The sequence below is a fragment of the Tupaia chinensis genome, unplaced genomic scaffold (genome assembly GCF_000334495.1).
Source record: "Tupaia chinensis unplaced genomic scaffold, TupChi_1.0 Scaffold000574_1, whole genome shotgun sequence".
In the NCBI taxonomy this organism is placed as follows: Eukaryota; Metazoa; Chordata; class Mammalia; order Scandentia; family Tupaiidae; genus Tupaia; species Tupaia belangeri.
This window is the reverse complement of record NW_006160088.1, coordinates 698,289-709,509: the sequence shown is the minus strand read 5'-3', so window position 1 is coordinate 709,509 and position 11,221 is coordinate 698,289. Positions and strand designations below refer to the sequence as shown.

At 45.9% G+C, this 11,221-nt stretch overlaps 1 protein-coding gene across 1 annotated transcript in view; it reads left to right on the top strand.

The window, feature by feature from the left end:
- The window catches only part of LOC102495647 (calsyntenin-2), a 28,715-nt gene extending 19,981 nt beyond the window's left edge, over nucleotides 1-8,734 (top strand). Inside the window, exons 5-8 of the mRNA XM_006158170.3 lie at nucleotides 504-649; nucleotides 766-889; nucleotides 1,622-1,806; nucleotides 4,557-8,734. Of these exons, the coding sequence (XP_006158232.1) occupies nucleotides 504-649; nucleotides 766-889; nucleotides 1,622-1,806; nucleotides 4,557-4,763 (662 nt within the window). The 3' untranslated portion in view covers nucleotides 4,764-8,734. The remainder of the gene's footprint in view (nucleotides 1-503; nucleotides 650-765; nucleotides 890-1,621; nucleotides 1,807-4,556) is intronic.
- The last annotated feature ends 2,487 nt before the right edge of the window (nucleotides 8,735-11,221 follow it).

Below are 11,221 nucleotides of genomic sequence, written 5' to 3'. Positions count from 1 at the left end.
TGGGGCCCTTTTTTTCCTCCCCCCCCTTTTTTTTTTTTTTTTTTTTTTTGGAGCAATCCCTTCTCCTCCATTCTTCTCTCGGGATCTTGGGCGTGAGTTTTAAGCCACTGGGTCCAGGACGCAAACCACGGTCGACTACATGGGAGTCCAGCGACATAGCCATTACGCTAACTGCTGGTTCCCTGCATCCTCACTCTTGGGGAAACCTATTCTACTTCCCCACTCTTAGGTGAATGCCTTCTCTTATAAAGTTTTATCTCAGAAAATGTTACAGCAATGTTTGGCACATTGAAACCAAATACCCCAGCAGAGCACAGTCTATATGGAAAGCCTATGAATCATTTTAATTGGCTTCTGCACATTGTCTGCCTATGAGCATCTCAAGCTCTTGTGCTAGATGAATTCAGGGGACCACAAGCCACAGCAGCACCAGCCTGCCTTCTCTGTCTCCTCTTCTCTATCCTCTTCCGCCTCCTGATGACAAGTGTGGTCTCTTTGTTCAGGTGTGGGCTCCATGAGCCGCTATGAGCAGGTACTGCGTCATATCCACTACCGCAACTGGCGTCCTGCTTCCCTTGAGACTCGGAGATTCCGGATCAAGTGCTCAGAACTCAATGGGCGATACACTAGCAATGAGTTCAACTTGGAGGTGAGTGGGTCCCACCATTGTTATGGAATCCTAGGCTCACCCATTTAGTCAATGGAACTGCGACAACTGGCCTACCCACCACTCTGGTCAACAGTACCTCTCCCTGCTCTTCCCAGGTCAGCGTCCTCCATGAAGTTAGAGTTTCAGACAAGGAGCATGTCAATCATCTTATCGTACAGCCTCCCTTCCTCCAGTCCGTGCATCACCCTGACTCCCGGAGCAGCATCCAACGCAGTTCAGGTAGGACACCAGGTGGTTATTGAACTTAAGCCACTAAACAGACAGTTACATTGCAGCAGCCAGAGATGCCTATAACTGAAGGAGAAAATCAATCATTGAGAAGAGGTGGGCCCTGCCTCTTTGGTACTCACAGCCTCAACAGAGAGTCAGTCAAGTGAACAAGAAGTTACACATAATACATAATAACCGAAATTTGTACTTAGAGCTAGAACAAAATTTTGCTCGTTCTTTCAGGCCTAACTCAAAGTTACATCCTGTATGAAGCTTTCCATGAATGCATTATGTTCACTCATACGTATACATGTGCACCATAATGCAGTCTTCTGTCTGTACTTCTGTTTGATCACTTGCCATACTGTGTTACCATCTGGTGGCTACTTATGTCTGTTCCTACTAAATTCCATGGTGCCTGGCTCTCAGTGGGCATCTGCCCTATTACTTGTAATGAAAAGCCAAGGATATAAGAAACATGCATGTATTGAGCACCTACTCTATACCTGTGTAAAAACTTGCATAGATTATTTTGTTTATTCCTCACAATTAGGAATTATTAAGTCCATTATAAATAATAGATGATAAAGTGAAGCCTGAACAGGATAGGGAGTAGAGTTCTATAGCTAGAAAGTGGTAAGGATGATTTTAACCTACACATGGATAATCCATTCATTCTCCAACACAGGAATGGGCTAGACCTTTGTTCACCATGTCATGCTGGTTCCTTCTTTGTTCCAGTGGTCCCAAGCATCGCAACAGTGGTCATCATCATCTCCGTGTGCATGCTGGTGTTTGTGGTGGCCATGGGTGTGTACCGCGTCCGGATTGCCCACCAGCATTTCATCCAGGAGAATGAGGCTGCCAAGGAGGCTGAAATGGATTGGGACGACTCTGCGCTAACTATCACAGTCAACCCCATGGAGGTGATCCTCATGCAGGGCTGGGAATTCTGGGTGGGGTGCTCTCCCACCACCCTGCCAGTCCTTTCTGAACCCTGAACTCTGACATAAGACCCCTCCTTCTAGAAGTTCTGCCCCAATTAGTCCAAGCCCATGGATTCTTCCCATCTCTGAGATTCTTGGACCTCTCAACCTGAACAGATCATATTTTCCCACAAACTACATTATCTCATTAAAAACTTGTGAATTGCTCTCATTCCACAAATAGAATCAGAAATGTCTTAAAGCAAGCATCCATGCGATGTCTATCCCTTGCCTCTCTTACAGTTAGCTCAGAGCTGACTAATACTCAGGGACTCAGCATTGAATTCCTGATGAACAGTGCAAATTAGATGCCTTTGCTCCATACTGCCTGTGGAGCTCACTTAAAGACTCAGAATAGGTTAAAGCAAAAATACAACGACAACACCTGCCATTTATTGAGCCTCTATTATGCCAGATACTACACAGGGTTGTTTTACATACCAATTCATTTAATCTTCCCCAAACCTGCAAAGTAGAAGTCATCATCCTTCTTGATCAAGATGAAAACCAACAGAGAGAGGAGCAGGAGAGTACTCAAACTCACACAGCCTAGATTCAAACTCAAGGGTGTCTGAGTCTAAAGTGTATATCTTGTATTTTTTCAGTTAGCCAACTGTACTCAGAACCCATCTATGAGTGTCCACGTTCTCTGCTCTGGACATAAGAATATCAAGGGAAGCTGTCTACACTAGCCCCTTTGTCCATGGTGCAGTGATTGTAGACGCAGGTCTATCTAGAACAGTAGGAGAGGTCCAGGAGTCACCAGGAAATAACAGAGGTGATCATACCACCTGGTCCTCAGTTTACCCCCTGTTGGCCACATGCTCTGATATCAAAGCTGACATGCCAGTGTGACTCAGGGCTTCATGCTCTGATTTTAAAGCTGACATGCCAATGTGACTCACCTTTTCTAAGCACATAGGACCAGTGCAATGCTGAGCTCACCTCTGTGAGAGCTTGAGCATTTCCACCCTCAGAGCTTAACCTTAAATGTAGAAAAGAGAGCACTCTACCTAGAGCAATCTGAGAATAAGCAAGAGTGAGTCTAACAAGGACTAACTGGCAGAAGTCAACAGTCTGTGAAGCTTTAGTAGGGAGAGCCATTGGGGCTGGTGTGATCAGAGGTGTTTGATGGAAGTTTGCCTAAGAGAAACCTTAAAGAATTGGGTAGGCTTTGGGGGAAGCAAAAGAAGAATAAAAGACATTCTGAAGAGAGATTGCCCAAGCAAGGAGACATATCTTTTACGGTCTGGTTCATCAGCACAGATCGTAAATCTAGAAGTAGTATTTTGCTGGAATCTCCAAAAATCTACAGGGAAGCAAAACAGAACTGAAATGACTGGGGTAATTTGAGGACATGAGGCAAGGTGTGAGAAGCAGACATAGAAAGTGAGGAGTATGAACATTATCCTTTCTAAAGGACTATTTTTGAGGGACAGCATACTTGAGTGTTGGCTTAGAAAGCCTACTGGTCCCAGAAACATCGTAGTCCCACCTGGAAAGGGAGTACAAGTCCCAGTACCATTCTGTCACAGAACAGCAAACAAGGTTGGAATGATCTGCCTGAAAGAGTCAACAAAGAGTGAATGGAACTGGCTTAAATGTCCATCCCATCACTTATAAACAGCATTTTCCCTTGAGTTTATGTCTTGGACTTACTGCTATTTTAGGCCTTTATACTCAATCCTGACTTCTTTTCTTTTTTTTTTTTTTTTTTTTTTTGAGAGGTTTTCACTATAGGGCGCGTGCGCTCGCCAGACAGAGAGAGACAGAGAGACAGAAAGCGAGAAATCACCCCCCAGGGGGGATGGTCACGCCGCAATCCCTTCTCCTCCATTCTCCTCTTGGGATCTTGGGCACGCACGCACACGCGCCCGGCGTGAGATTTAAGCCACCGGGTCCAAGACGCGAACCGCGGTCGACTACGTGGGAGTCCAGCGACATAGCCATTACGCTAATTGCTGGTTCCCAATCCTGACTTCTTTTTCACCAGAGGACCCCCCTGTGGAAAGCCTATTTTCAGACCCAAGGGTTTGACATTAAGAGAGAAAAATTCTGGGACCAGCAGATAGCATAATACTTACCTTGCGGGACTCTCATGTAGTTGACTGTGATTCGAGTCCCAGATCTGGTGACTTAATACTTACACCAGGCATGTGTAAGTGTGTGCCTAAAATCTCAAGAGGAGAATGGAGAAGAAATTATTGTGGCACGGAGGGTGAGTTCTTGCTTTCTGTCTCTCTGTCTCTCTTTCTCTGGCTAGTGCATGAGCCCTATAGCAAAAATCTCTCTCTACAAAAAAAAAAAAAAAAAGTGAGAGACAACAGAGAGAGAATTCTTTTTTCAAAAAAAAAGAATTATTTTATTTAACTTTATTGATTGATTGATTGATTGGCCAGAGAGGGACAGAGTGAGAGAGAAAGAGTGGGAAAGTAAGAAAGCAAGCCACCAGGTCCAGGACTCAAACTGTAGTCGGCCATGTGGGAGTCCAGCACCCTTAACCACCATGCTACCTACCAGCCTTAGAGAGAGACAACTTCTCTTAACCACCATGCTACCTGCCAGCCTTAGAGAGAGACAACTTCTAAGAAGTCCTAAATGTTTTCCTAACAGGGGCAGAAACATACGCTCCAAAGTGGCCTCCATTCATCCCCGGATGAGTATTTCTCTTCTCTCTTTCCAACATACAGAAACATGAAGAACCAAGGCATGGGGAAGATGATACTGAAGGAGAGGAGGAGGAAGAGGAAGCAGAAGAAGACATAAGTTCCAGCAGCGGTGACTCTGATGACAGCGAAGAGGAGGAGGAAGAAGAAGGGATGGGCAGAGGCAGACATGGGCAGAGTGGAGCCAGGCAAGCCCAGCTAGAGTGGGATGACTCCACCCTCCCCTACTAGTGGCCCATGGTCTGCTACACAACCTGTTTGCCCCTTTTGTAAGCCCAACCAGATGTTTGCCCAAGTCTATCACACCTCACCTCTGATTTCTATGACAGGTCTGGGAAGGCCTTTCCCAGCATCGTGGAACCCACCACCTTTTATGCCTCAGACATTCCCTGTGTCCCAGCCAGGGGGTGGTTCCAAGAAGCCCAGTGTCATCATTAATGAGGACTTCAGGGTAGATTTTGTCCTGTAGCCCTGCTTCTCCTGCCCTGATCCACTCAGCATCCTGTTAGCCAGTCTACAGAGTTCTGCTTTTACCATCTCTGCAGGGAGGTCTGCTTTAGGTTGTTCACCTCCCCCCAAGCTCACTGTTTCCAGGGCCCTTGGGTTTCAACTCACTGTGTGCACCTTTCTGAATCATCTTTCTCCACAAGACCAGCAGTCCCTCCTTAACATTGATTCTCCAGGTCACTTTATACAGAGAGAATGGTTGAACTTTGTACATGTAAGGTCTTAGTGCTTAACACTATAAAAGGAAGTCTTTGTTGAGGCAGAAGTTAAGTTTACAAAAAAGGTTTATACACACACGCACACACAAACGTGCACATACACACACAGCTTCAAGAGCCTTTCCCTTTGCTCCTTTCCGAGGCCACATAAACTTACATGAAAAGCCCAAAACCAAGAACAGGTCTTTAGCCACAGTGGGCCCTGGTCCTGAGCTGCCTGCCTAGGTAAACCGTTGAGACCTGAGAGGTTGCCCTGCCATGGGCCACCACAGAAAACCACAGGACCCAGGGAGCATTGCGCACAGCTAGGACTAGCCCACAGCCAGAAAGTGGAAGGAGAGGATGAGAGATGACATAGGTGGGTTTCATGGAGAATGCAGAGCTGGGAGATGAGGTGGAATGGCTGGCTCTCCCTGGGCAAAGGGACCCCCAAGTTTGGTGAGGCTCTTACCATCTAGCCTCATGATCCTTATCTCCTATTTCATTGTTTTATCTCCTGAAAATACAACTCTTTTTTTTTTTTTTTGAATGTATTGGGACAAGAATGAGCTGCGGAGTCTAAAATCCAAGTTTAGAAATCTAGCTGCTAAAAATTAGAAGCATATTTGTGATAATAGCCGCTGCTTCTTTCTTTTTCTCATAAAAGGAAGAACACTTTGGGTAGAGGGCAAATATATCTGAAAACCTAATTTCTTTTTTTTTTCTTTCTTCCTTTTTTTAAATAAGAAAATCTTTTCCAATTCCAAGCTAACATGGACACCTCATGAGGAGAATTGTTGCTATAGTAACTGGTCTATGATCTTTTACGGCCAAGAGACTAAGAAGCCAGAATTATGGCTCTTATATGACTTCCACAAGGCTGAGAACATGTTTGTTTCAACCGTCTTGGGTTCGTCTTCATCCTTAGTATGTGTGATCTGTCCCCATCCTCCCACCCCTCCCCAAGCCTAGTCCGTATTGGTTGGACACAGGCACCAAGCTGATCCCTAGTCAAGCGGCATTGAGGCTTGACAGAAGGTTCAGGATCTGGTCATCCATTAAAGTCTTCAAGTCCAGACTCTGCCCAGGCAGGCTTTTGGAACCTTCTGATTTAGGAAAACCTTATACACCTTTTTCCATCTCCTAAAGCATTTTCTGCATCGGTTTCCTCCCTTAAACCTCACAGTAATATCATTAGGACATTTTCTTGATGAGTAGACCAAAACATGGAGATTCAGTGTCTTGCTCAGAGTAGCTCAGATTGTCCTTGTTGCTACAAGGCAGAGTCCCCACACTCCACTCCTAGTCCACAGTTCTACTTACAGTCATATTTATGCCCCTACCAAGCATGGCTGGGGACCTACTTCTGTGTGCAAAGCACTCTCCCAGCACTGGAGGAAGGGGATAAAGCTGAATAAGACAAGCTTGTCCCCACAGAGGACTTTATAGCTGCAGAGAGGAAACAAACAGGCCTAGAAATTATCCAAGAGACACATGAAAAAGGAGGGAGAGGGTAAATCACAGGAGAAGGGGGGAGTGTTCACAACGCAGCAGTGCTCTTCTTTTTCTCTTCTGAGGGAAAGCATTAGGAGAAGTGTGGGGTACTGCATTCATTAAATGGAAATAGACTCTTCTGTGAGTTCTGCTAACCAAATAGCCCTCTTCTGTCAGCTGCATCTGCACATCTACATGGAGAAGGTCTGCAGGACTGGTTCGTCTTTGCCATCCCATTATTTTAATTAAAGGAAATTCTTTAGTTGGTCATTTAGGAGCTACTAAACTCTGCCAAATTGTTGCTGCAAAAGAAACACTTGAAGTGTTTCAAACGAATTCTTTTTGCATCAGGTTCTGAGTTAAGATATGTAAGGACTGTGTGTATGACAGCACTTTTTTCTCTGCTCAGTCTTTTTGTTTGGTTGGGAGGGGAAGGTGTTCCTCAGCCCTCTGGCTGTCTCTGGTGGTCCCATTACCTTTTTGTGGTGGAGTGAGCTGCTTGGATCATTGTGAAATCTTGATGTATTTTAGGGCTTTTTTGGGGAGGTGGGGGAGGCAGTGCTGGTGAAATTGGCACATGAGTTAGGGCAAGAAAGCTGAGTGATCCAAAGAGACTTTTGGTAACAGGAAATCAGAGCCCTTTCCCTCAGCTCTTGCTGCAAGCAGTCACTCTCTGTCGGCCCACTCCAGATATGAGGCACTCTGGTGTTGCTGACGGGTCCCAGGCATTTTTCTGCTTTCCTAGGACCCTATTCATCACCATGGGTGAGAACAAGATCAAAGTACTTAGAGAAGAAAAACACGATCTTCAGGAAGTATCCAGGTGAATGGAGGAAATATAATGTGCCCTCCACCAGATATTCTGACCACGAGTGGAAAGCGTGACTAGACAGCCTAGCATTTCCTAGCCTCCTTACGTTGGCATCCCGGAGCCGAGACTTTCGGTTCTCTTCGACACCCTGTGACCTCTCATTCTGACAGTAGCAGTCAGGCAGATGCAGGCTCATACCCAGGAGGAACTGCTGACTGGTTGGGCCACAGACCAGTCTGTTGTTAGTCTTGCCAAGTAGAAGATCAGATTCTGTAATCCAGAGCTCAAAACTAGAAAGGCTGCCACCTCTCAGGTGACTCAGATGACAAGGAGCAGGAGGAAGTCGAGGTTGAGATTGGAAAAGGCCAGAATGAGTTGCCCTAGGGGCTAGTACAATAAACCAGTTGGTGACCTGTCTTAAAGGACACTAAAAGCATATTCTACTTACAGCATTTAATCAAATGCTGTAAGTCTGACCAAGGCCCAAATTCATCTAAATACCAAAAACGTGATTTCAGTGTAATCTCTTAACAAGGGCTATACCTTGTAGATATGGTCCCTCCATGAGAGAGCTCCTGGTGGGAAACAATGTCCTTCATTCCTTTATGTCATGGATTGGCAGACTCAACCTGTGAAGTGCCAGTGAGTAAACATTAGGGCTTTGCAGCCCATATGGTCTCTGTTGCAAGGACTCAGCTCTGCTGTTGTAGCATTAAAGCAGCCTCAGACAGTACATAAATGAATGAACATTGCATTGATCATCTTTATGTTCCAAAAAACTTTAGTTATGGACACTGGAAAAGCAAGCATTTGAATTCATATATGTTCATGCTTCACAATTTTTTTTTAATTTCGTTCATTTTTATTTTAAACCACTCAAAAATATTTTAAAAAGGAAAAAAACTTTCACAGCCTTCAGGCCACAGAAAAACGAGCAGCCAGGCCCATTTGGCTGGAAGGCCACAGTTTGCTGACTCCTTCCACACATGCATGGAAAGTAGACTTCCGCTTCCCAGGAAAAGGCAAACTGCTATCTCAGCCCCCATCCACTACCAGTGGTGTTTGCCTCCCAACTGAAAAACAGGAAAACTCCCTAATCCTTACCTAAGCTCTTTTAAAAGTCCATGTCCAGTTATGTCACTGGACTCCCACATAGTCAACCACCGTTCACGTCCCGGACCCAGTGGCTTAGAACTCACACCGGGCGCATGTGCGTGCGTGCCCAAGATCCCAAGAGGAGAATGGAGAAGGGACTGCGGCGTGACCATCCCCCCTGGGGGGTGATTTCTCGCTTTCTGTCTCTCTGTCTCTCTCTGTCTGTCTGGCAAGTGTACGTGCCCTATAGTGAAAAAAAACTCTCAAAAAATATATATTAAAAAAAAAAAAAGTCCATGTTCCAGGAGGGAAACAAACCAACAGAAAAACACTCACTGGTTACCTGTTGAATTGCCAGACTCAGGCAGACGTTCCTCAAGAGCTGAAAGCCTTGGCTAGAGGGAAGTACTGATGACTGAGTGTTAACTCCCCAAGGCTCAGTGCCTCCCTGGCCGGCTCAGCTCATAATGATTTCCAAGCAGGAGTGTTCATTATCCCAGACTGATTTTCATTTCAGCCCTGCTCATGCCATTGTTTTAAAAATGATCCTAAAGACTTGTGACTGTTTGAATCAATAGCAACATAATCAGTAGAAAGCCTGACCCAGCACACTTCAAAATTAGCAGTCTGCTTGGCTCTATGACTCAATATTAGCAAGAAGAAGAAAAACCGGACTTTTCCTTAACCGTATTCTCACTCAAATTAACCAAATAGGTTTTAGAAAAATGTGGGGGAGTGAATCTCATCCTTTGAAAGAATTTGCCAGTGAAAAGTAGATCATTTTCATGTAAGAGAATGTTCAGGCCTCTGAGGGATCCCCGCAGCCTCTGCAATGTACTTTGGCAGGCTACGGATGGTACACGATTCTCTATCTGCATCCGACATTTATCGAGGCTGACACGCCAAAGCCCTTGGCACAATTTAATTTTCATGTAACCACTTTCCGTTGTCCAACTGTAGGCAAAGGAAATGAGCAATGCAAGTTCTGAAGTCGACTCCAGTACCCTCATTTCTCGGTCTTTATTTGTTTTACTTTATAAATTTATTCTGTACCTGCTCTATAGATCTTGCTCCAGTTTTCTTCTGGGCATCAGCTAGAAAAGGAGAGTTGGCTTTACAGGGGCTGAGGTTTAGGAGCCAAGTTTGACTCTGTCCCAAGGAGATGAAAAGAGAAAGAAGTACGTCCACCAGCACCCCAGAAAGCAACAGACATTCCCTGTGTGAGGTCAGTGAACAGATGGGAGTCTGCGCTTTCAGCTCCACTCAGCGTAACTCAGCAAATCCTCACTGAACTCCCGTGGCATGCCAGGCCCTGTGCCAGGAACAGGGGAAGGAAAGATGAATGAAGCAGGTCCTGCCCATGAGGATATCGTGGTGTTGTAAGCTGCTAGGATATTTCCTTTAACATATTGGAGGCTGTCCACGGGCAGTCAGAACTGTGGAGATGAAGTCTGGGATTGGAGGAGATGCTTTGGCAGCTGTCCACCTGAAGTCAGATGGTAAATGTAATTCAGAGGGCCCTAATCTGCATCTCAGAGGCAGACTGAGATTTCCAAGGGTGTGGGTGGTGTTTTCCTAAATATTCCTTAATTCTTTAAGCCTGATTTGGTTTACCTGTAAGTGAAAGATAGTCATCCTGCCCACTGGGCTGAAATTAATATGGCTGATGGCTGAGATTCAGCAAAACAAAGCCAGAGGAAGACTTGAGTATGGAAGCAGCATTGAGAAGGTGACCTAAAGTGTTAGGAAGGGTGATCCAGGTACTCAGGCTAGCATGAGCCAAGTCCTACAAGGCATGCCCGGCTGGAGGCCCAAAGTCAGAGCTGAAGAGCAGAAAAGGGCCGGCCTCTGGAAGGCCTGCTGAGGGTCTATACTCGGTGCTGTGAACCAGTGGTCCTCCAGGTGTGGGCTCTCAAGCAGCAGCTCCAAGGAAAGTATGAGAAATGCACATTCTTGGGCCCAGCCCCAGACGTACTAGATTAGAACCTCGGGGGCGGGTAATCTGTGTGACCAGCTCTCTGGTACGCACCAATGCACACCGATGCTTGAGAACTGCCGATGTAGACAGTAAGGGGAACAGCCGAAGCTGCCATTCATAAGAACTATTAATTAACCCAGTAAATAACCAATTGCTAGTGCAGTGCCGAGAGAGACAAAGAAGACCACCCTACCCCACCCTCTGGGACCTTCTGGGACATTCCAGGCCCCAGTTCACTCTCCCTGAATCAGTGGTTTCCGGGAACCCTGGTCCTAGCTCTAATCCCACTCCTCCTCTTAAGCATGACACAGTGCCTTCCCATCTGCCCTTTCTTCTTTTTTTTTTTCTTAAATTTGCCAGAGGGTGCATGCACTCACCAGAGAGGGGAAGAGTAAGAAAGCACGCCCCCCCCCATGGAGAATAGTCATGCAATAATCTCTTCTCCTCCATTACTCCCTCCTCTTGGATTTGGGGCACACATGAACACGTGCTAGATGTTTCTCAAGCTGCTGGATCCTAAACTCAAACCACCCAGTCAACCATGTAGGATAGGGCCTCTCTAACAATCATCCCAAGGACTCCCCTCCCTCTGCACCTGACCTTTATA